This window comes from Silurus aristotelis, assembly GCF_946808225.1.
Source record: "Silurus aristotelis genome assembly, chromosome: 14".
In the NCBI taxonomy this organism is placed as follows: Eukaryota; Metazoa; Chordata; class Actinopteri; order Siluriformes; family Siluridae; genus Silurus; species Silurus aristotelis.
In genome coordinates, this window is record NC_139587.1 from 28,396,938 (window position 1) to 28,423,705 (window position 26,768).

General features: G+C 39.1%; 1 protein-coding gene across 1 annotated transcript in view; it reads left to right on the forward strand.

The window, feature by feature from the left end:
* Window positions 1-13,225, forward strand: part of ntrk3a (neurotrophic tyrosine kinase, receptor, type 3a) — a 167,481-nt gene extending 154,256 nt beyond the window's left edge. Inside the window, exons 14-15 of the mRNA XM_083561775.1 lie at window positions 8,639-8,797; window positions 11,351-13,225. Coding sequence (XP_083417901.1) covers window positions 8,639-8,797; window positions 11,351-11,536 — 345 coding nt within the window. The 3' untranslated portion in view covers window positions 11,537-13,225. The remainder of the gene's footprint in view (window positions 1-8,638; window positions 8,798-11,350) is intronic.
* Window positions 13,226-26,768: the final 13,543 nt, after the last annotated feature.

A 26,768-nucleotide genomic window follows, 5' to 3' on the forward strand; every position in this document is an offset into this window, starting at 1 on the left:
GTCAAGTTCCCATAATAATAATAACAATAATAATAATAATAATAATAATAATAATAATAATAATAATAATAAAACAAAATAAATAAAAAATTTTACATTAGATTTTTTTTTACATTTAATAATTGGGTCACATGACATGAAATGAGAAACTGATCTGGATTAGAATGACGATGCAAGAAAGACTGGTTTGTTTGTTTGTTTGTTTGTTTGTTTGTAGTTTGTTTGTCTTGGTGTCCTTTGTTGGTATTGTTGCTGAGAGGGGAAACAGGGGGGTGTTTGTTACGTTCATGAAGTTTCCCTCAAGTGTGTAACAGGCTGATTTTGAGGAATAACAAACCAGCGTGATGATTGGACAGGACACCGGCGCCGTTGTGTTAAACGAGCCTTTCGCAGCTGTCAGATTGATTTCAGGACTGGAATGGAGAGTTTAGCGCACGGCCGCAGGTTTAATTAACCCGCATTACAGCCGACATCCGCATGCGACAATGCCGCCGTCACGCTCCATATCCTTCAGAGCTTCCCTTCTCCTCACGGCACAGATCCGGGAAGCAGATTGGGGTCGAAACACTGAAGAGAAACCAGCATGAGTGAGAGAAAGGAAGTTACAGCTACAGGATCGCTGCATGATTTAAATATAACATTTTCATTTTTAATGATGAAGCTGTTTTAGATTCTTCTCACCAGTAAGAAGAAGATGAACACGTTTATAAGGTGAAGGTATAAATGGCTAATCATGGCACCTTCACACCTTCTGTAACCATTTGGAATCCTAACCCTGAGAACATAGACCTAAAGCTGCAGAATGTACTCCACTGAAAATATGGACCATTAGACTGTCAGCATCTAGAAAGGTTCAAGACCCTGAAGAGCAAAATATATCACAGAAACCATGGAAATGAAAAGTTATAGAAACAGAATAGGAACAGAACCATGGGAACAGCAGATCCTGAAATCAAAAGACTCTGGAAATAAAGGACCCTGGATACTAAAGGTCCTTTGGTACATACGACTCTTGAAACACCCCAGGAATCCTAGGAACATTAAACTAGCTGGGAAAGCTCTAGATAGGATAGAATGCTTGGAAAACATGGGCTGCTTAGAAAAGAAAAACCCTGTAAATATAGAACTTTGCAATTTGGGTTTCTGCTGTTACAGAACCCTGCAAATTAAACATTTTGATATAAATAAAGGTTCTGGGATTATAAATACAAGTTCAAGAGCACTTTTCACATTGTCTCAAAGCAGCTTTACAGAATTTAAGAATGCAAGTGAACGATGTGTGTTGATCCCTGATGAGCAGTGAAAGAAAAACTCCCTTAGATGTTATGAGGAAGAAACCTTGAGAGGAACCAGACTCAAAAGCAGAACCTCATCATCATTTGGGTGACATCAAGAGTGTGATTATAGTCTTTAAACACTACAGAACACTGGAGAGTGAGAACTAACATGAGCACTGGAGTGTGTGATTATGACTGATGTTCTTTCTACAGTCTTATACAGTCATTTGAGATTATGGAACCAGGAGCTACTGAGAAAAATAGCTCAACATTTGAAATCATCACAGATCCAACACCAGCTTCTCCATGCATAATTCACTAAAAACCAAAAGTTCTGGAAATATAGGACCCTGGAAAGTGAAGGGTTTGGGAATATAAAACTTTGTAAATAAAAGGTTCTGGGAATGAATATTCTTGAAAAGAAAAGGCTCTGAAAATATATAAGCCTGGAAATGAAATGTTCTGGAAATACAGATCATTGGAAAATAAAGGTTCTGGTAATAAAGAACAGTGAAAACTGAAAGGCCCTGTGAATATAGAACCATGGAAATGACGTGACCTGGTGATTTAAAACCTTGGAAAATAAAGGTTTTGGAAATATAAATCCCTGTGTATTAAAGATTCCAGGAATATAGAACCCTGGTAAGTAAATACCTTGTAAATATAGAACCCTAAAAATGAAAGGTTCTGGGAATATAGAACTCTGGAAATAAAAGGTTCTTTGAATCCAGCCCTGGAGAAACACTATAGGATCCTGCGACCACAGTATCTCAAAAACAATTGGATCCTATAACAGAATGATCCTCAAGCATAGAACTGTGGAACCCCGAGAGCGTGGAACATCATAGAGAACTTATATTTATGTTGTATACCTGTTTTTTATTAGAAGAAATTAATTTTGGCTTATTTTGTATTTTGTTCCTCTTCCATGGTGTGTGTGTGTGTGTGTGTGTGTGTGTGTGTGTGTGTGTGTGTGTGTGTGTGTGTGTGTGTGTGTGGCTTTTCCCCACACACCCTTCGCTAGATTAGCCATGCTATTGATTTAGCGACACAATTGCAGCATGACTCACTTCCTGTTCTCAGCATGTCAAATGCTTTCTAATTGTTCTGCTTTTCAATACGCTGCCCTTTTGAGATCGCACTGACGCTCCTCATCACCTTCCCTGACGTCTGTAATTCTGTTTCCAGACGATTCCCCCGCCGCGTTTATCTGCTCCGTGTTGTTTCACACAGGAAGGAGCTGCTGGGAGATGGCCAGACACAAATGAATTAGTTTAATAAAAAGCTAATCCATTCATTTAGGCTTCACAATGCTCCGAGACAAACACACCAACACAAACAGAACACTTGCTGGCAATAAAAAAAACATTTTTATTTTTTTGTAAGCAAGAAATACTCATTAGCAAAACCATCAGGAAAAACAAAAATTCTGCTCGTGGGCTATGCAATCTGCACTTAATTTAAAATCATAATCCACAAAGAATGAATGATTATTTAACCTGTAACTTGTGATATTCACAACCTCACTTATGCTCCTGATTGATCAGAGGAACCCAACAACGTCTTCTACTTGAAGATTAATGCAGCACAAGTGAAATACCTTCCTGGTAAAGAAAAGATAAAAATAAAATAATGTCTCAGTACAAGCTACAAACTGTGTGAGGTAAGTGGTAGCTCAGTGTTTATGATATTGGTATTCTGATCTGAAGGACATTTGTTAAAATTATAGCACCACCTGGCTGCCAATGCTGGGCCTCTGAGCAATGTCGGACCTCTGAGCAAAGCTGGACCCCTGAGCAATTTTGCACCCTTGAACAATGCTGAATCCTTGATGAATGCTGCCCTCTGAGCAATGCTGGACTCCTTAGCAATGCTGGACAGTTGAGCAATGCTGAACCCTTGAGGAATGCTAAACCCTTGAGCAATGTTGGACCCCTGAGCAATGGTGGAACTTTGGGCAATGCTGGACCCTTGAGCAATGCTTGACCCCTGAGCAATGCTGGCCCCCCGAGCAATGTTGGACACCTGAGCAATGCTGGACCACTGAGCAATGGTAGACCCATGAGAAATGCTGGACCCAGAACACTCAGTAATAAAGGCCTCTGCACTGACTAGCAAGCAGCTCAGTTCAATAATGAAACGCTAATGCATTTACAAGCAAAAGATTTGAACTCTTACTACCATAAAACTAAACTTCTGACCAGCAGAAATGTAAAGCCATCACTTGCAAAGACTAAAACTGTTATCAGCACAAATGTCAAATTCTTACTAGCAAAAAATGTAAGCTATCATTAGCAAAACTCTTAAATGCTCATTTGCAAAACTCTAAAACCATGACTTGCAAAAAATTCAACCATCACTGGCAAAAAAGCTAAAACTCTCATTAGCAAGAAAGACCTTTTTTAAAAGATTCAATGACTCATAAAAAACTCGACACTGGCTCACAAGACTCAAACTTGGTTCATGTCATTGTTGTAAACAAAGCGATAAAACCTTATAATGAGACGTGATCATAAATCCTTGAGCAGTTCTGAATAGCAAAGGAAAATCTGGACTAGCAGGAAAGCTGTAGAAGCTGAGAGACAGAGAAGAGGACGAGAAATATGACAGGACAGAGCGAGGACTAATGTCTGTTTGTTCCGCCTCATTGGCGTCTCGGGTTATGAGCTGTCTCTTGAGATAAAGGGATTGCTGTGAACCGAGAGCAGGTCTGATGATCACACTTGCCCTGTTCCCTTGTTTCCTTCACATCAGTATGGCAGAATTCACAGACTTTCCTCTTAGCACTCAATTTTAAGTGTAATTACAGAATTGGATGCTACATTTTTCTATCATTTTAGCACCTTTTCTCAGAAAACGATGATTATCATGTTCAAATTTGTTATCAATAATTATTAGCTGAACCAGAATTGGTGTCCATGCTGCTTTACCCAGTAGTTTTCCAACAGCTTTCTCCCAGACTTTCCAAAGCAGGGTCTCCTGGGAACACCACTGTACTTCTCCTAATATCTCCAAATTCTAATTGGACATAAGTTTCAAACAGAGTGAAAGTTAAGAAAAGTTTTAATTGTATATTTTAATTATATAATGGGGGGGGGGGGGATGGGGCAAATACAGTATATTTCCAAAAGTATTGGGTCACCTGACCTTTCCTGCTTTATGTGGATCTTTTCCAAACTGTTACCACAAAACTGGAGTCACTAAATTGTAAAAGCAGTGCGCTATAATCAAATTTGGCATTCACTTGAACTTGGAAACCCAAACCTGTTCCAGCATGGCAGTGCCCCTGTGCACAAAGTGAGCTCCTTGAAGATTTGGTTTACATGTTTTGGAGAGGAAGATCTTGAGTGACCTGCTATACAGCTCTGATCTCAATGCTGACTGCACCCCAGGTCTCCTCACTTACGTCAGTACCTGACTTTCATAACACCCTTGTGGCTGATGAACACAAATATACGCAAATAAGCACACAACAAAATCTAGTGGAACATCTTCCCAGAAGAGTGGAGGGAATTTTAAAAGCAAATTAGGTCTAAATGTGGAATGCAATGCTCGAAAATCACATACTGTACTCATGACCAGGTGAACCAATACTTTTGGAATACAGTATATGCACAATGCCTTTGTATGGACCAGTGTTTAGTTGATTCAGCTCATCTATGATGTCTGTGCTCAGTTGTGATTGAAAACATGAGACATGTTTCTAATTCCTGTGTCTTCAGGTTCTAAATTCCAAGTCTCTGACACTCCTACAGTTCTATTTGCCCAAGTCCAATATTCCCAGGTCTTATATTTCATGGGTTTTATGTTCCTAGAAAACCCTCAGGTTCAATGCTCCAAGAGTTCTTAGAGTACTATGTCCAAAGTTTCTATGTTCCAAGGTCCTATGCTCTTAAATTCTGTGTTTCAAGGGTGGAATTTTACTAGAGCGTTACTATCCCTGTACATGTTTCCAGGTCCTTTGTAACCAGAAACCTATTTTTTTATGGCTTTATATTCCTTATGATACCAGAGCCCTTTGTTCTCATGTCCACAGTTCCACAGTTTTTGTTTTCTGGGATTACAGCTTATAAAATATAACCAGTTCTGGTGCATGCCATAACCAAGACATTGTGCAACCAGGGTTCGATGTTTACACTGCATATGTTCCCAAATCTTTTGAGGTACCTAGATTTTGAAGTTCTTCTATGCTTCCAGAGCACTTTGTTCCTGTGCTGTATACTGTATTCTTAAGGGTTTTATGTTCTTACAGTTCAGGGTGCCTACTTGAAATATTTTTAATAAAGCAGGCTTTTAACTTTTAAGATACCACACTGGCTCTTAGTAATGCTCTCTCTCTCTCTCTCTCTCTCTCTGTGTGTGTGTGTGTGTGTGTGTGTGTGTGTGTGTGTGTGTGTGTGTGTGTGTGTGTGTGTGTGTGTGTGTGTGTGTGTGTGTGAAGCCCTTTGTTGCATGTGAACTGCACTAATGAGCTGTGTAATCAGTACGCAGCTGCCACTTTAGTGATGAAAACCACTATAATGGTGTGGCTATCATCAAAACATCACCATCGTTGTTCATACCACAGATATAATTAACACGCTTCCATCCACACCGAGAGGAAATACAATTCAGACTAATCCGGCCCGGTGCAGTGATGATTAAAGACACGTTGTTTTAATCGATTAGTATCTAGCCTGATGCGTCACTTAACTCCTGTCTCTGAGCGCTCTGAAGCTGTCAAACTCCTTCAACACATTATAAAGGTGTTTTTCCTTCCTCGATTCTGTCTTTTCATCAAGGTCAGTCCTACGTTTCTGAGGTCCCAAGTTCCCAAAGCATTATGTTCCAAGGTTCTACATTTCCTGAGGTCCAAAATCTTGTATTTCCAGGGTCTTAGGTTTCTGTTGTAGGATACTCTAAAGGCTTTCTCCCCAGGATCTTTTGTTCTCATATTCTTGGAGACCTCAATCTTAATATTTCTTGGGGCTAATGTTCTGAGTCATTATAGTTCCAACTTCTATGTTCTCTGGGTTCAACATCCTTGTTTATATACCCTTATGCTCTCAGAGTACTATGTTTCTACTGGTTTATGTTCCCATGGGCTTTAATTCTAATAGTGGTATGATGCATGGGTTCACTGTCAGGAGCATCTTATGTTGCCAGAGTCCTTAATTTTCTGGGTTACTGTATATGTTATCAGTGCCTTAGGTTCCCCAAACCTTATATTCCAAGAGTCTTATGTTCCCAGGGTCATACATGATTCTCCTAGAGGCCTTTGTTTCCAGGGTCTTATGTTTCCAGAGCCCTACAGTATGTCCCCAGAGTCTTATGTCCCTAGGGTCCTATGTAATGGAAACCAGTCCTATGTTCCCAGAGTTTTATGTCATGGTAATTGTACCCAGTGTCTTATCTTCCCACTGTCCTATGTTTCCCTGGTCCTACGTTCCCAGAGTTCTGTTTCCAGGGTCCTATATTCCTAGTGGCCTGTGATCCCAGAGCCTTAGGTTTTCAGAAACATATGTTCCCAGAGTCTTTTGTTTCCAGGGTCCTACATTCCCAGTGTTCTATGTTCCCAGAGTCTTTGGTTTCCAGGGTCCTACGTTTCCAGGATCTAATGTTTCCCGGGTCTTATGTTCCCAAAGTCCTACAGTGTGTTCCCAGATTCTTATGTTCTCATGGTTCTATGTTTCTACAGTCCAATTTCTCCAGAGTCTTATGTTCCTAGGGTCCTTTGTTGGCAGCTGCATATGTTCTAATTAACTTTAATTCCCACAGTCTATGTGTTCTGTGCCTCAGCAAACGATCTGACCAGTTTGTGCCAATAAGTGCCTTATTTTCTTAATGTGCAAAAATCATATGTTCCTCAGAGCCTCATTTTTTAAAAGTTTTATTACAAAGATTTAAAGAGTTCTGATTTTCTATTACCAAACTACCCTGTTCCAGAAGCTTATTATGCTATAGCTCCATATTCATGGTCCTGATATTACCAGAGTTTAATCTCCTCAAGGACATTGATTCCCATGGTCTATTGTTTCAATCGTTCTCTGTTCCAGAGCCTTGTTCTGAACTCGGGGGTTTACAGAGTTTGATCAATGTTCAAATATTCCTATATTACCAATGTCACAAGTCTTGAGGTTCCTATGCTATTACAGTTCTCAGAAACCTTTTATCACCTATTTCTTTATATTACACATAAGCTAAACATAAATAACCTTTATAGAATTTGTGATGTTTTATTGGTCCTGATGGTTTCAATAAAAACTTGAATTGTGTTTCTCTTCTGGTATATGTCGAATGTTACCTTCTACTGGTGGCATGTTTTGCCTGAAACCATTTAGGACCACCAGTTTGTGGTCCACATGCTAGTATCTCTATCTGCTAGGGACCAATAGGACATCATTCACTGGAGGCTTTGTTTTCATTATAATGACTAATGATCTACGCAAATGCCCTGTTGTAATGGAAACCTTTTGGCTTAATGGATTTAATGGTTAAAAGCTGGTGGTTTGTAATAGCATTTGTTGTTTTGTAGTGAAAACCATTAGAATAAAAACAAACCATTTTGAAACCTGAGATTTCTGTTACCGTGTTTATTAATAAATAACAAGTGGTCAATTTTGTGGGCAAAAGTATTAGGACACCTGACTTTTCCAGCTGTTTGGGGTTCGTAGCTAAAATGTTAGCACAAAGCCAGAAGCACACAATTGTGTAGGACGTCTTTGGGTGCAGGAGCATGAAATGTTTCTTTCATTTTTAGTGGAACATCTTCTGCTATAGTGCTCCAATCCTGTTGAACATGATGAATGTGAACGCTGACTGCACCCCAGGCCTCCTCAGCTTCTCACCTCCATCAGTACCTGACTTTATTAACACCCTTGTGGCTATAAGAATCTCTACGAATCTCCCCAAAATTTATTATAACAGCAAATGGGCACTAAATGTCGTCTTATACTCAGGTATTCACAGCTACAACCTTTAGTTTTGACACTGACCCCCAACTAAAGATAAAGAATTTGTTGCATTGTCCTCCCACAAACTATCTACTTTATGTTTATTGATTTTCTCTGCAAAACAGCTGGAGCCTGTAATGATCGCTGCATTTCACTTTAATACAAATATAAGAAACAATATTAGGGAAATACGAGGCGAATAAATCAAACACTAAACACAAAACTGGCAGTGTGTTTAAGTGCCATTAGTGTTAAAAACTGAAATAATTGCCTCTGCTTGTTGGGAACGGTTGTTAATTTGTCCTACTGTAATAAAAAAAACAAATGTCGTTTCATGTTTTCTGTAATGAAATTTCCTGAACACGATTCGATCATGTTCACTGTTCGAGTTTCTCCAGGATTCTATCTGACCCTCTTTTTTTCTTTCAGGTCGGAGGTCATACGATGCTTCCAATTCGCTGGATGCCTCCTGAAAGCATCATGTACCGCAAATTCACCACCGAGAGCGACGTCTGGAGCTTCGCTGTCATCCTGTGGGAGATTTTCACCTACGGCAAGCAGCCCTGGTTCCAACTCGCTAATAACGAGGTATACGCAACATCTGACCATACGCTAATCCTCGATATGTGTTCCAGCATCCTCATGAGCACCTCTTTCCTGCTCACGGCTAGAGAAGATCGCGTTGCAATTTCTTCTTCGTTGATATTTGTTAGAGAAAACCAATTAATTCAGATTTCACACCAAAATAACTCTTACAATCTGTTTGCATAACAGTCTTTTCAGGTTTTAAGAGGACATCTTCTTGTTGTTGAGTTTGCTAGTCAGTGGATTAGCTGTATTAAAACATGCTAAATAAAAGCCAGGACAGACTAATTAGCATCTTTTTGTTTTTTAGTGCTAAATGTTTTCTTTTTACTACTAGCAAGGTCTTGGCTAATTGCTGGTTAGTGCAATCATTAGCAAGCTCATTCTTTCTTTCACTACTTCATTATTTGCTTTGGATAACCAGATAACCAGTACCAAACATGCTAATTTAGCCAGTAAAAGCCAGATAATGCTACTGTATATTTATTTTATCATTTTTATATTTATTTTTACTGCTAGCATGATTAATATTTTACTGACAGGTTTTGCTAATTGTTGTGAAATCAGCTAACCGCAGTGAGAATTCCTCCTGAGGTAATGAATCGTGACAATGACGTTAGCGAGGACGTTAGCGTGATTTTATCCGGACGAGCCGCTGTTTTTAGTAGCATGAAAATGAAGGGCATCAGTTGAGAAAAAAAATGAGGAGAACATGGAGGTAAAACATGGGGGAGAACCCAAATCCCAAATCTCTCCGAGCTTGTACAGGATCTGATTTAACAGGTCTGACGCTCCTGAATGCTTTAAGTTGTAAATCTCGTGATTAAAGTGGTGCGAAATAACAATAAAATCGGAGGAAATAAATTACTTTAACACGTTTTTTTTTTTGCTGTTTTTTTACCCACGCTCCGTCCGTTTCTCTAATCGAACCCGAAATGCGAGCAGGTTTGTAGCGTAGCGTGGAATCGCACCATCGTGCTGTGTGTGTTATAAAATTCCCCGTCGTCTTGTCCCACTTATTTTCCATTATCTCCGCTCTGACACGGCACGCGTTCCGAGTAAATCCCAGTGCGCCGGGCGTCAGACTCCGAGCCAGAATTACGAGGAGGCTCTATTTTAAGCGTAGCCCGTGGCTAGCGTATTTAACCGCGAGTGAAATCAATTAAGGCTGAAAGCTGAGATGATGAGAACAGAGCAATTAAGTGACACAGGCTTCAATAAGGCGACAATGGCTCCGAGTCAAATCAGGCGTAATGAGAAAGACGAGACGAGGCACGGCCTGTCACTTCCTGCTGTCCGAGAAGACAGGAACGTAGCATCACACGCTAATGGGTGGCTTGAGTTTTCTCCAAGTATCACCAATCATTAAAAACAAACATATATAAGTCCAAATCAATTGCACATTTTGATGTCTGGATTTGCTAGCAAGTAGATTAGCTGTACCAAACATGCTAATCTAGCTAACCATGTGGAAAAGTTCAGGCTGGGCTAATTAGCATGGTTTAGGTTTATTCTGTTTGTTTACCTTTTTAGCTAGAAGTGAAATTAAAAAACACTTTATTGTCCCCAAAGTGGACATTTGTGTTGGACTCAAGGTCACTCATCAATATTTGCCTCTATGCAAATTGCAGTGGGTTCATTACGCTGGCTGTCAAAGCTACTGCCTCAAAAATCATTGTTTTTACTCAAACTTGGTTTCTTTGCTGAAGGAACAATTATTGATTTTTTTCCAGAGATCAGGTATAAATGCGTGAGCACCATATTCCTTTCCCTACCTAATTTCTTACTTTGCTATTAAGAAGATTAGCCATACGTAACATGCTAATCTAGCTAACCAGGAGTAAAAGCCAGCCAAGGCTAATTAGCGTGTATTTTGCTAATAACAGAGTTCATTCCAATACTGCAGCCTGACAGGTTTTGCTTATTGTTGTGAGATTAGCTTCCTGCTGAGACCCAGCGAATTCCTCCTGAGGTAATAAATCATAACGATAAAGAGAACGCTAGCGTGCTTTATCCGGACGAACCGCTGTTTTCATTGGACTGGATATGGTGAAGGAAAGGAAAATGTTAAAACAAGGGAATGAGTGGAAAGATGTGGAGAACCATGGGGAGAACATGAGGGAGAAAATGGCGGAGAACATTTTAAAAAATTTAAAAACGTGGGGAAAATGGGGAAGAACACAGGGGAGAACATGAGGAAGAAGATGGAGAAAAACATGAGAACATGGGGAGAACATGAAAGAGAACAAGGGGGAGAACACAAAGGAGAACACGGGGTAGAACATGAGCAGAGAACACACTCTTCAAAATCATAAACTGTACACAGATCCATTTCTCCTGGATAAAAAACCCATTTGTTTTTCCACATAATTTTTTTTTTATCTGTCTCTCTGGAACAACACAATATTAAGAAGGTGCTCATTTTCAGGTTTATTTATTAAAGGTCTCTCACTCACGAATTTGTCCTTCATCTCTCTCTCTCTCTCTCTCTCTCTCTCTCTCTCTCTCTCTCTCTCTCTCTCTCTCTCTCTCTCTCTCTCTCCTCCCATCCTGCAGGTGATTGAGTGTATAACGCAGGGACGGGTGTTGGAGCGTCCTCGCGTCTGTCCTAAGGAGGTTTATGACGTGATGTTGGGCTGCTGGCAGCGAGAACCTCAGCAGAGGCTCAACATCAAAGAGATCCAGAAAATTCTCTTCGCTTTGGGAAAAGCAGCTCCGGTTTACCTCGACATCCTCGGCTAATACAACCGGAACCCGGAACCGGAACTGGACCACGTATATATATATATATATATATTCACAAACACACACACACACACACACACACACACACACACACAGCAATGGGACGGACTTAAGTGCCTGCTTCACCTTTCCAAACCCTGGAGTCGAGTCTTTATGGAGCACTTTTTCCTTTTTTGTGCAGATGGAAATGTAAAGTTCTACTGAACCTCGATCTGGAGACCAGATGGTTCAGCCTTATGGGAAGTTCAAGCTTTTTTTAGTTGTATTTTTTTTTTTAAGTGTGGTGAAGGGGTTAAACAATGACCATCTTTTATGAGATTCGACGACCTCCAGATCTTCTGGGTCTTCTCAGTAACTACACAGAAGTGAAGATCTCCAGCGTAGGCTTTTTCCTTCCTGAAAGCAGGACCTTCTCTGCGGATTGCGGGACTTTGGAGTGGAGGCGTGACGGAGCGGAGCGATCGCGGCGAAGGAGTTTATTTCACACAGAATGTATATACGATGTAAATTCCTGTCTCCGTATGGTAACTTATTACTTTTTTTAGATCGCTTTAGTTCCTCAACGTGTCGTTAAAGTGAGTGAATTCTATCAATATTTTGATATGTTGATTATTTTCTCCCCCTATTTCAATCGAACGATCTTCATCTCCATTCTCTTTTTAGGCGTGCGATGTTCTCCAGAAACGACAGAACCAGTTTAATAGCAGAACGTTCATGTCCCATTAACGTCCACGAGCTTTAAATAACTATCGGTTCCTGTTGAATAGATGCTGTAGGAAAAAAAAAAAATCATCAACTCATTTATTTATCGACATTAACCACATCTCAGTTAAGTCGGATAGTTAGCATTTTTGCAGTCGCACCAGAGAGTTAGCGTTAGCATGCGAAAAGTTTGTGCGTTCCCGTGACACAGGGGTCGATTAGCACGTTAAACGGAAGATTTGGACTGTTCTGGAAGATACCAGATGTATGAAACGGCTAATCTCAAATCATGGCTAACTGGAACCATTTAAAACAATAAAAATTTTAACATTAATAAGCCTAAATAAGTACTTTAGCATCTGGAAAGTTCTACATTGTGATCCACTTTTTGCAAAGGTTGTGTAGCAGCTAGCCGTGCAGAGAAGATCCATACTTTTTTTAAAATTATTCCTAGCTAGCAGTTTCATCCGTAGTACGTCATAAAGCGAGGTGAACAGGTATCGGTAGCTAGGTCGCGAGTCTTAGCTAGGTCGCCAACTCATACGTTATGTTCAGTTTGCGATTTCACTGGTCATGTTTGAGAGTTAGCATTAGCATGCTGGTGCGTTAGCATCAACCCTTAACCACAGTTTGTACAGGAAGAGGATTTTTAGCAACAATGTTTAGCCAACCTGATCGCACACAATTTTCTGAAAAGTTGCGAGAGCAAGATTTTGGTGAGTTTGAAGGATGAAATAAATAAATAAATAAATAAATAAATAAATAAATAAATAAATAAATAAATAAATAAAACACACAAATAAACAATCTCTGATCTGTAATGTTCATATTTACAATTTTACAATAAAAAATAATTGAACAATTAATCAGAAATCGGCCCGAAATCGTAACGTATTACTCAGACTGCAAAGAAAAAAAAGTACAATTGCACAATTTCTAGACATTTTCTTTTACTTTTATCTGCAAAAAAAAGAAGAAAAGAAACGATACTGGGTTCAGTTTTTTTTTACATTGTTTTAAAAGAATTTATGTTTTAACATAAAATATAATAGTATAATATTTCTCACCAGACTTATTTTTATTATTATTTCTATATTTAAGTTTTCAGCTTTGTTTATATATAAATATATATTTATTTAAAACTATTTGACTTCACACACAAAAAAAATAAATTATTTACGTCTCCACAAGACACCGCATCAAAAAAAGTTCAGAACAGCTAAGCTAGCTTTTCCTAATAACATATGAAGAGCAAAAAGAAACAGATAAAAATGAGTATCTTTATAATTTATTGCAATTCAATACCTGCTTTTTTAGAAATGTAAAAAAATAGTTTTAAAAAGTGTATAAACTATTTAAGAAGAAAACACCAAAAAACTTGACAAAAAAAGAATGCTTACACACACACACACACACACACAAACACACACACACACACACACACATATATATATATATATATATATATATATATATATATATATATATATATATATATATATATATATATATATATATATATATATATATATATAATTTTTCTTTTCTTTACAAGGCACATTTATTTGAATTCTTTTTGTATTTGCTTTGCAGAGGAGGTGAATTTCACTGTCATTTTAGTCTCTAGTCAAATAAGTATTTTTTTTAATATATTAATTTATCTATTTATTCATCCATCCATTTATTTATTTACAGGAAACAGACGATGGTGTTGTAAATCTCAGGAAAATCTGACATCATAATATCATAACTCAGAAGAAGAAATTCTCTCTCTCTCTCTCTCTCTCTCTCTCTCTCTCTCTGTAGTATTTTGCTGACTCATGTGTCTCGCCTGAAGGTTACAAGCCTCTCACTCTCGTAATTAATCTGATTTCGCATCTCGTATTCGAAAGTCGGACCAAAAAACAGGAAAAGAAAATGTTGGTGTAATTTTTGTTCATGACCTTAAAAATGTCTGGAATTAGCTCCGCCCCCTTCTCAGTCTTCCTTCAGAAAGTTGAGAACAATTTTACAGCGAGAAATCTGAAGTCTAAGCCTCGCTTTCTAATCTACTAGCAGGCATCTATGGCTAGCTAGAAATCCACTGAAACGTAAAAAACACGGTTACACTGTGAATGAGAATAGTGCTGGTTAAAGTGGTAAATTCACGCGGCTAGTTCGCTTTGCGCCCCCTGCTGTCATGTTTTAATCACGCCGTTTCTTTTCCACAGTCTCACGCCTTATATCCAAAAAGTCCACGCTCACGTCAGCAAACCCCACCAACGAACACACGTTGCTGACGTTTTCTCTATTTATTTCAGCTCCCCTGTAGTTTGTGAGATAATTCTCGTGGCATCAAATAAGCCGGAACAGGAATGGGAGTGCGGATAAGGATGTGTGTGTGTGTGTGTGTGTGTGTGTGTGTGTGTGTGTATATGAAGTGTGTGAGGGTTGACGCGACTTGCAAACCCTTGCAACATGCTTACGTGCGATAAGATGTCGCTCGCTTGTTCTTCAGGTTCAGGCCTCGGAGCGACATATTTCCTCGGTGTTGCGCCTCGTTGCGTCATTAAAAAAATGTCACCACTTAAAATGGAAATGGACAAAAATTCGACACGGATGCAGTCCATCAGCTAAAACATGCTGGCTGGGTTTGTGTATATATATATATATATATACAGTTTTTCAACTTTTTGCTAAGAGGCTAATTTGGAGTCTGGAGCTTCCCGGAGCGTTTGGGTTGATTCTGTGTTTCAGATTCGCTCATTCAGTTGAAAACAGAGTGAAGTTATAAACAGGAAGCTAATGCTGATCTGAGAAATCGTTAGAAAGTTGGGCAGCAGGTCATTTTTAGCGACGATGATAAAACACGATGCGAGCTAATTAATAATTCATTTCTACAAATAATTTACAAAATATAGAAAGTTTTGTCATTTTCCTGTAACCACTAAACTCAGGACAGACGAATCCTGACTAGTTGATTGGTTCAAGATTTAATGTTTCTTCCAATCATCAGGGAGCACAAACATCTGGAATATAAATACGTTGTATTTTCAAGAATTAATTGCGATAAAAGGAATGTTTTTTTGTCTACATATCACACATTATAATCCCAGTCATTTACAGTATTTGCAGATGCCCTTTATCTCATTCATACAACTGAGCAGCGACGTTTTGTAGAAGAAAAAAAGCCAAATATTTGCATAGATCGTTTTTTTTTATTTATTTTTTTTTATAATTTTATGTATATTAAAGAACGAGTCCTACAGATATTTCCAAAATCAAATTAGATGAATTTGATCTTTCAGAAAACCAACACTCGCTTCTTCTTTATAAATGAATTAGTGTTTTATATGTGTGTATAAATGGGGAATGCAAAACTTAAAATTGTTTGTCGTTTTTTTTTTTATTAATGCAGTAAACATTCATTTTTAACATTTGTGATCATCAACATTTTACATTTTTGAAACAATTTTAAATAAAGTGTCTGCTTGGTTTAAGAAATAAAAATATATAAAAAAACAAATAAATCAAATGAATGCAATACACTTTTTTATTATATTGATCAAATTAAGTAATCAATTAAAAAGGAAACAAATTAATTGACTAAATAAAAAAATAAATAAATTATAAAATATTGTATACAGATGTGTATGTAAGTGTGGTGTATTTTTTACATTTAATTTTCTAAAGATTTAACGGTTCCACTTATTTCAGCATATTTACAATACAAATGTCTTTATTAAAAAAACACAAAATAGTTATAATAAATAATAATAACATTTAATAAAATAAAAATAAATGAATTAATTAATTCTTTCCTTCTTTCATTCAATCACTTCCTTCCAGAATTTTCTTCTTCTAAGAGAAAAATTCTTGAAACTTGACAATCCATATCCCCCGACTGTTGGTGGTGACAGGAAGTGGCAGCGGTTTTGCGCATGCGCAGTATAAATCGTGTTCACGGTTCGTATCGATGAGCCACAGTGACGCTGCACTGAGTTTAAGGCGGAGACAAAACAAACTTGCGTTCTGCAACGTATTACATTCCCAGAAGAATTCAGATTATAAATATGTTCCGCACGTAACACGCACATTCACGCACACGTGCACTGAACCAAAAGCCCTGTACCGGTTCTGTACGAACACGTGCCGTTACACCTCTAATACGCAGTGGAATCGAGAAGTTATGAGATTCGCTTTATTTATCTACAATTCCACACGATCACCTTCAAAATAGTCTCCTTGCACAGCAACACAGCTCCCGGTGGTCTTCTGGAACGTGTTCTGGAAGTCTCCTTTACGAAGCCTGTCGAGCATCTGCTGCTATTCGCACCGAATATCCACAACGGTGTCAAAACAGCGAGCCGGATCTTCATCTTCGGGAAGAGGGTAAAGTCCGCAGGAGCCAAATCTGGGAGTAGGGCGGGTGAGGATCTCTGACGGTTTCTACATTTTTGGGGTTGAGCACGTCTTTCTGATCTCTAATCGTCTTCCAGCAGTGTTCTTTTGTTTTTGAAGCGCACGTGCCGCTCGAAACACCTCGTCGCAGCATCACCGTATTTCACCATATGTCACGTGAAACATCTCTGTCGCAAATTTGCCCAGTATCACGCAGAATTTCATGTTTTGTCTTTTGTTCTAACCCGCTGTCCGTTATGAAATCGCAGATGTGGTCACGCATGTGGTCAGAACAGCACCGGTCGCAGCTCTCGATGTGACACAGGATGATGACTTATGAAGGGGGGTGTGCCCTGTGCCTGTGCGAGCAGCCTTGTGCTGCTATCTGTTGGCATGTAACAAAACTATTCTTGAAACATTTTGATACCACTTTCTTGGACATCACCTGAAATTACAAGGTGGAAACAACAACCCAAGGTTTCTGCAGATACTTGTTTGAACTTAAGGGTGTTTATAGACGTGCAGATGGTGCATCATGAATCCTGTTTATGAGCGTGGATTTGAAAATAAAGCATGAGCTGAGGAAGTGAGGGGCGGAGAGAGAGAGAGAGAGAGAGAGAGAGAGAGAGAGAGAAAGAGAGAGAGAGAAAGAGAGATGGCCATGGACTTCACCTTTGGATGAATTACCAAAGAAATGAGTTTCTGGCTTCGGCTTTTCGCATATCCCTTAAATATGATGGCTGGTCTTGAGGGTAATCTCCTGAGGTAGAGTGCAGGAGTGTGTGTGTGTGTGTGTGTGTGTGTGTGTGTGTGTGTGTGTGTGTGTGAGAGAGGAAGGATCAGTGAAGGTCATACACTACTCCACTGGATTAAAGTGCCACGGCGCAGTGTTTTGGCAGCAGGACTGTGAGAGGAGCTCATTTCCTCCCTTCTTCTCCACGCTGGACGATTGATGACTCTTTTAAGACCTTAATCAGCGCCATGAAGACCCAGAGCACGGAACCGAAACGTCGTGGCAACGGATTCACTCCGAACCTACAGACCCTGAAAACGAATTTATTTTTAGCTGTCATGAATCTCAAACCTCTGCCTTTTTATTAATACATACTCTTGGGTTTAATCTGCACCTTCACCTGATCTTCATCAAGAAAAAGATCCTGGACTGAAGATTTCATCACCAACCACACGACTCATAACTTCTCTCACTTCTGGAGGTGCCAGGTAAGCGTTTCCTTCACACGCCCTCCGAGTGTCAATGCACTAACTCCGCCTCTTATTGTTCCCTCAGCCAGTCAAAATCTGAGAAAAAAAAGAAGATTTTGGTTTCGGAAGCTGATACTGGTTTAAGTGATTGTGAGCAAAAGTGGGATGGATGGATGAAAAAACTCATTGTGGAGGAAAAAAGTGATGGATTTGTCTTTTTCCTGTACAAGAAGAAATCGACAGAGACATTAAGGCTGCATGCGGAGGGACGAGTTTCCCTGCAGCAATTACTGCACTGTCAGTCTACACTGTGATGTCTTAACCAGGAAAGAGAGAGAGAGAGAGAGAGAGAGAGAGAAAGAGAGAGAGAGAGAGAGAGAGAGAGAGCGAGAGAGAGAGATTTTCTTTTCCCTCATTAGTAGATCACATGTTTGAATCAGTGTCTCTTATGAAATGTTCCAGATGTTCTTCCATTTAGGATTTCTCTCTCCTCTGTGTGTGTGTGTGTGTGTGTGTGTGTGTGTGTGTGTGTGTGTGTGTGTGTGTGTGTGTGTGTGTGTTAGTATAAACCTTTATGTCTTTATAGTGTAATGGACATTAAAGTCACGTCTCTTTATAGCTCAGAACGATGTGCCTCTGAACAAAAGGAAGCGTTTGTGTCTTTACCGAGTCGATCGTTTCGACTGCGGCTCCATTTTCGCTCTAAAAAATCTCATTTGAGGCGTAATTGCTTTCTCAGAGACCACACCATGACCTCGGCTCAAGTCTGTAAAATAGAGCGACGATTCAGGTTTTTTCTTATCCGTCGTGTTTCCTCCTTTTACACAAACTAGTGCTTCATTGTTAGCATGACGTCTGTGGCATCTCCGTTCCTCTCATCGGTTTGGGAGGAACAGCACTGACTAGCTGTGAGGCTCAGGTTTGGTTTTAATTTAATATTCGAAATCAGCGAAATAATCGAAAGACCCAATTAGTCTCTCTATTTTATATATATATATATATATATATATATATATATATATATATATATATATATATATATATATATATATTATAATAATAATAATAATTATTATTATTATTATTATTATATATCAATAATCTATTTTATAATATTAACCAACCACATTATAATTATCTTAAGGCTAGCTGCCATATTTCGTTGGCGAGCCAGCCAGGAGCTGAGAGGGTCAGCGAAGATCAAAAATCCCAAACCATGAACGACCACATTCTGAAAAATTTGCTTCATTACAATAGATGACTAGCTAGTAATTTTTTTTTGTTTTTGATGTGATAATAATCATGATGCTTCCTGTTGTATATTTTGCATTTGTTAACTAGCTATCAGCCTTTGTTCATGGTTTTACCAATAACATAGAATTGTCCTAAATTCTATCTGGCTTGCTAGTAAACATGGCTGTGATGATGACTTGATTAGCAGTTTAGCTTGCTAAAGTGAAGCTCCGGTTCTAAAATGGTTCAATAGCATGCTATAAATTAACCTAACGCTAGCCAGATTGTTGAATGAAGTTTTAATATGATAATTGTAACATTTAGCCTAGTAAATTTGTTGATAATAGGTTTTAAAATTAGCCTAATCTTGCTTATATTTATACATAATTTGAATGTTTTTTTAAACAGCTAGTTAAATGTTAGCTAGCATGCTAATAAGTAATATTATCTGCATTATAAAACTATTGCTTAAGATATATTTTTAAGGTTAGATACTTTAATGATTTAAGCGAGACATTTTGGAAAGCAGCTAGGTTGGCTAATGCTAAAGTATTGTACTAAAGAATGAGTTTGGGTTTGGCTGATACAATTTTAAGAAAGCTCCGCCTTTTTTGATTTCTTTTCGAACACTGGTTTTGCAGTTGAACCAGGCCTGGAGGACTAAAAAACAATTGAAACTATTATTATATTGAAATAGTTTATTTCCATACTTCTCGGAAACACTTTTTTTAACAAACGTTATCTATCTGTATATTTTGTACCTTTAGAAAGCTGCTTAGAGCCTGAGCTGAGCTGAGCTTGTCGTCGAGGCCTTGGGAAAATTACAGATTGCATCTGTGAAGGATTTGCGGCACAGAAGGATAACAACTCGTTCAAAATCAGGCAAAGCTGATTAGCTTTCGAATCGAAACGAAGGAAAGGAATTCCATCAGGCAGTATAGTGCTGTTGTAAAACGAAACAGAAGAACATCTATTCAATAAGAGATGGTAACCCTGTGCTAACTTTTAGCCCGAGGCAACGCTAACCAACATTTCTCATCATGAGATCATAAGTGCTCTATTAGCATGCCAATGTGTCTAGCAAGAAATAAAAATCATCAAGGACTAAAATTATTAGCATGAAATCCCAGAAATTGTAAATAAAATAGTTACAAGGACAATCAGATATTTAAAAAAAAACACAGTCTGGGGGTGGAGTTAATGCTTATAGCTGAAATGTTTCCGATCTGAGCACTACTGCTTCGCTGAAACAAGCCCCGCCCACATTTCTGTTATTTTCATATTTCCATGTCATATGACAAGTCTGTATTTACCTTCACATCCAAATAATTTATTTCTGATTATGTCTAAGTGATTTAAAGCTGGGTCCTCTAAGGGGAGAGGAGTTTGTGGGAATCAATTTCTGTGGCTTTTATATATTATATTATAGAAGATCATCAGATAATAAAACATAATTAAAATTCCCTCGATGGTTCATTGTTTAAGATGTTTTATTGAAAAGTATAAACCAGAGAACATTTTTACCCGGAAATAAGAACGATGAAAAAATCCAAAGTAATTGTTTAGATAAAAAAATTTGGAAGAGCTGATAACTGAATTAATTTTTTTCTTTTTTCTAATTTTCAGATTTTAACACTAGGAGGCGGAGCTTAATGTACAAAAATAACAAATTATTTGGAAATGATGTAGCTCAGCATTGTTTTCATACTAGTGAATGAAGTTTTAGTGAACCAATACCAGGTTACATATACAACAAGTCAGACAGGAGAAAAAACACACAAACACACACAAACACACATTAACATGTGTTTTCACACAAAAGCAGTTTCTCATCCTGGACTTTTTCACCTGAAGCACTAAATCCAATTGAAATCTCAAAACCGAAATGATCTTCACCGAGCCGTGGCTTTATCACCGACTGTCAGCAAAAAACTCTCAAAAACACACACTGTTCCCAAAACTCACGCCTGAGATTGGATTGTTTGCTCGGTCGCTTGTGTGTGTGTGTGTGTGTGTGTGTGTGTGTGTGTGTGTGTGTGTGGAACAGCTACTTGGTTGGAAGAAACGCTCTCATGATGAAATTTTTATACATTTTGTGTGCTATCAGGTTCCTGAATATTTTTATGACTATATTTAGAACACGTTTCAGAGTTTCCTTCATTCTTCCTCGCCTCGTCTCTGATTAGCGAGTGGTCTTAGCTGGCTAGCTGCATGATTAGCAATATAATGAAGCTCTTAAACTGATTCAAACAGATCTAGCGCAAATTACGCCTTAACGATGATTTGCTTATCGGGAAAACTACAGGAAGTCGCTCGTTGTAGCCGTTCGAGATTTGACTCCGATGTAATCAGGTTGACAAACCTGCATGAAGAATCGTATCTGAAACCAAGACACTGGCATAAATAAACTGTCGGAGTTGGCCAGGGGGCGGAGTCATCTTGTGTAACTTTGTTTTCTTTAAAAGCAAAAGATTTTCCGATTCGATTTCATGTTCTAAATCATTAAACGCAGCACTTCCTGTCAGTTGACTGCAGTTTCCTGGACCCATAGACTCTTCACACAGGCCGTTTACTTTCTACGGGTTTTTTTTCCCGACGTGATAAAATGTATATTTCTGATTTAACCGAGACGTTTTCTGACGTCACATCGATGTCCTCCATGTTATGTAGTGTATCCATGATCACGTATCACAGATCATTATCCCGGCTCCATATCCATGTATATCGTACCTCTGATGTTTTTCCTTCTTCGCCTGAATCCGATTCCGAATTCTCCTCTTCCTGCAGTCAGTCGTCTTCTTTCCGCGTTATTGAACGAGTGTCTACGCTCTTTTTACGATGTTATTGTTATAGAATCAAGGAGGTGAGATGAGCCCTTAATCCACATACTTCATGTTTACACGAAGCTCAGTGCAGCTAGATCATCTTTCTCCATGTCCTTCATGTCCTTCCTCCACGTTCATTATCTCCTTTATCAATGTTCTCCATGTTCTTCATGTCCTCCATCTCTTTTTTCCATGCTCTCCATCTCTTCCTCCATGTTCTCTATCTCCTTTATACATTTTCTCAGTGTTCTACATGTCCTCCATACCCTAACTCCATGTTCTCTATCTCCTTTATCATTGTTCTCCAAGTTCTCCTTTTTCCGTGTCCATCTCTTATCTGTATCTTGTTTATCTTCTGTATTCTTGTTGTCAATGTTTTTAATCTCCTTTCACCTTCTCCATATTTTCTATTTATTTTCTTAATTTTCTCCATGTTCTCCATGTATTGTCAATCCTTCTTCTCCATCTTCTCTATCTTCTCCATGCTCTTCTGTCTGTTTTTAGTTTATTTTTTGTACCTGAAAGGTTGTGTGTAAAAATATAACAATAATCAATAATAATAATGAGTTTGTGACTTGCAGCTCGCTGTCCAGAGTGAAGAACCGAACGAGTGAAAAGGAAATGTATAATGATGATGATGATGATGATGACGATGATGATGATGATGATGATTATGTTGATGATGATGATGATAATGATGATGATTATGTTGATGATGATGGTGGTGATGATGATGATGATGGTGATGATGATGATGATTATGTTGATGATGATGGTGATGATGATGATGATGATGATGATGATGATGATGATGGTGATGATGGTCTTATCTCCTCTGTTTCTGTTCTGTTAAACTCATCTATAATCCACACTGCTAAAAAACTATGTGTGTATCCTACCATCCTTTCTGTAGAATAATTCTATAAATAAACTCAAAACTTAAATCTGTGTGTGTGTGTGTGTGTGTGTGTGTGTGTGTGTGTGTGTGTGTGTGTGTGTGTGTGTGTGTGTGTGTGTGTGTGTCCTGAATACACTGTGACTTTGAGTTCTTTGGGTTTGTGGTTCTCTTGAAGAACCCAGATGTAAAAGAACTAATCAGCCATCAGCACAGAATCAGTGGCTTTATCTAATGTTCTGGTTTCACTCTAAAAGGGTCGTGTGGATCACTGCAGGCTTCAAAAGTACCATCCCACCTCACCCTGTCCTGCCCCACCTCACCCTGTCCTGCCCTCACCCTGTCCTGCCCCACCTCACCCTGTCCTGCCCTCACCCTGTCCTGCCCCACCTCACCCTGTCCTGCCCTCACCCTGTCCTGCCCCACCTCACCCTGTCCTGCCTCAGCCCACACAATCCCACCTCACCCTGTCCTGCCCCACCCCACACCATCCCACCTCACCCTGTCCTGCCCCACCCCACACCATCCCTCCTCACCCTGTACTGCCCCACCCCACACCACCTTATGTACTATATATATACTTATGCGCAAACACACACACACACACACACACACACACACACACACACACACACACATGTGTATATAAAAGCTTCTATTTTTCTCCGACTCTGTAGAACATCACTTCCTGCTAAGTCTCTGATTGGCTGTTGGATGATGAGGTCACTGAGCCACGTCTCAGGCACAGTGTGTTTGCATGTGATTGATGATCGTAAATCTTTTTTTTGTCATTGTGTGTGTGTGTGTGTGTGTGTGTATGTGTGTGTGTGTGTGTGTGTGTGTGTGTGTGTGTGTGTGTGTGTGTGTATGTGTGTGTGTGTGTGTGTGTGTGTGTGTGTGTGTGTGTGTGTGTGTGTGTATGTGTGTGTGTGTGTGTGTGTGTGTGTATATGTGTGTGTGTGTGTGTGTGTGTGTGTGTGTGTGTGTGTGTGTGTGTGTGTGTGTGTGTATGTGTGTGTGTGTGTGTGTGTGTATGTGTGTGTGAGACAGCAGAGTGATGGATTGTTCGTTAGCATTCCGCCGGTGCTCTTCCTGTGTGTTAATTAAGACGCAGGCGTGAGAACGTGTGGAGGAAGAGGAACTCGACATGCCTCTCACGCCTGCTGATCTGATCTCAGATTAAATCATGTCAAGACTTCACTCCTTTCATCCTGGAAAAGATCCTTCACTCTGCTGAGGTCCCTGTGGTTCCGAGATGCTGCGCTTGTTAACAAGCTCTACAGCAGAGCCATTCAAGGGCTGAGAAATATACACTCTAAAACTCTAAAGGTTACGTCTGGAACCCTGCAATAGATTATCTTACTTCTGAAATCGAAACATACTTCTTTAGGATGCTAAGATCCTTTTTTTGTCCAACAAAGCCTTGAAAAAGCAATACAGAACTGTTCTTTGTCCAACAAAGACTTGAAGAACCCTTGTAGAACCCTTCCTTATCTATCAAAGCCTTAAAGAACAACCTTTTGTCAATTAAAGTCTTAAAGAACCCTTGAAGAACCCTTAATTATCCAACAAATTCTTAAAGTGCCTTAACTTTAAGAAATTGAGGAATCCTTTATTCCTCATTTAAATATTGTTTGTTCTGCGACTTCACACGTCCCCACAATTACTGTCTTTAAATCACCTGCAGCTCATCCAGGATTCCATTTTGTTTTCAGGTGTGTGTGTGTGTGTGTGTGTGTGTGTGTGTGTGTGTGTGTGTGTGTGTGTGTGTGTGTGTGTGTGTTTGCAAAGAATTGAGCAAAAATACAGCACTGAGATGATTTAAGCAATATCAAAATCAAAAGCAATAAATGAGTCTAATTAATTAAACTCTATCTATCTATCTATCTATCTATCTATCTATCTATCTATCTATCTATCTATCTATCTATCTATCTATCTATCTATCTATCTATCTATCTATCTATCTATTTTGGTACAGGACCCTCCCAGAACTCTTTATAACTTTATTAATCAGTATAATTTTTATATAATTTACCTTTTATCATTTTTGTTTACTTTTCCTTCACTCCATTGTTCTGTGATTAAATCTGTGAGGTAAATTTTTTGTGGAATTTCTCCGGATACCTCGTCGGTTTGACTTCTGACAAGAACTCAAAGTGTCAACGAGGGATTAGTTCGCTCGCTAATCCTGGCAGTGCTAATCGTTCTGGACGCGGTCGCTGGTCCGGATCTGCGCTAAGCGTCTGCAGGTATTCGCTAAGCCTGCTCGCTAACGCCTGATTAACCGTGGCGTGTTTGCAAAGGAGGAAAGCTCGTTAGTGAAATCAGCTCAGGACAAATGGCTCTCGTTCTCTTGTGAGTAGGGGCTGGAGTCATCGCTGATTAAAACCGGCGGGAAAAACGACACCATGGAGCTGCTGAGTTCTGCTACATGCTACATGAATCTGAAATGAGAGACGGTTGTAAAAACTCAGACAGTAAAATTGCTAAAATATTCGAAATATTTCTAAGCTAAGAAACATGTTGTCTATATCTGATGCAGAGAAGCTCCTCCATGCGTTCATGACCTCCAGACTGGACTACTGTAATGCATTACTAGGTGGATGTCCTGCATCATTAATAAACAAGCTTCAGTTAGTTCAGGATGCAGCAGTCAGAGTTCTCACAAGGTCGAGAAAATATCACCATATAACCCCAATCTTCTCATCCCTACACTGGCTTCCTGTTAAGTTTCAAATCCACTACAAACTACTGCTACTTACCTACAAAACACTAAATGTTTTATCTCCATGTATCTCCAGTCTTCTAACACGCTACAATCCGTCACGCTTCCTGAGATCTCAAAACTCTGGACGTCTAGTAGTTCCTAGAATAGCAAAGTCCACTAAAGGTGGTAGAACATTCTCACATTTAGCTCCTAAACTTTGGAACAGTCTTCCTGACAGTGTTCGGGGTTCAGAGGTGGTAAAAGTCCACACATCCTTCACAGTAGAAGTGCAGATGCTGATGTTTTAAAAGATTCTGGTAAAAGTTGAAGTTCTGACTGCACTTTTTTTACTCAAGTTAAAGTAAAGAATTTTGGGCTCTGAGATGTTCTTCAGTAAAAAGTAGTGATTATTACTACCTGTTTTAGTGTCACACTGGAACTGAACCACATCAAATTAATATGTAGATACAAAAGAATTTGAAATGTTGTTCTCTAATGAATGTGTCCAGACTGAAGATCCACCATGTAGAACACAAGCAGAGAAAAGATGATGATGATCAGGTGATCAGGAATGTCTCAGTTCTCAGTCATGTTCTCATCACTGACTCCCTCTGTCTCATCCACATTAACCAGAGACTTCTTACTGCCTTCTGCCTGCTCATTGTGAGCTTCAGAATCTAGTCTACGTCTGTGGTGTGAGAGAGGAAATAATGCACCAGTAGATTGAAGAAGCTGCACAATGAAAGGAAACAGATTAATGGACTGAAAATTGCGCAATAAGAAGAAAAAATATTGATCATGTCACCAAATAGATAAAAATAGAAAGTGTGGAGCTCTTTTAGACGAATCAGTGTAGCCTGTAGCTACCCTCAGCCAGCTAACAAACTTTATTAGTTAATAGACCTGATAAAGAATCCAATGAATCAAAGAGATTCGTTTAGTGACTTTTTTCTCAAGTGAAGTCTCAGTTCGTTTAAATCATTCCTAAGTAGACTCAGAATCAGTATCTCTCTCATTTAGACTTCACCAGGTCTTCTTCAGGAATATCAACCTGTTCTTCAACATCTCCAAACAATCAATATAAGTATCATGGACATGACTGATGGACAGGTTGAAGAACAAGGCCAGACAGGAGTCTCTGTGGACTATGATGTTTGTGCATGATATTGTGCTTTGTGGTGAGAGTAGTGAGCAGGTGGAGAAGAGTCTGGAGAGATGGAGAAGAGCCTGGAGAGGTGGAGGTACACGCTGGAGAGAAGAGGAATGAAAGTCAGTAGGAGT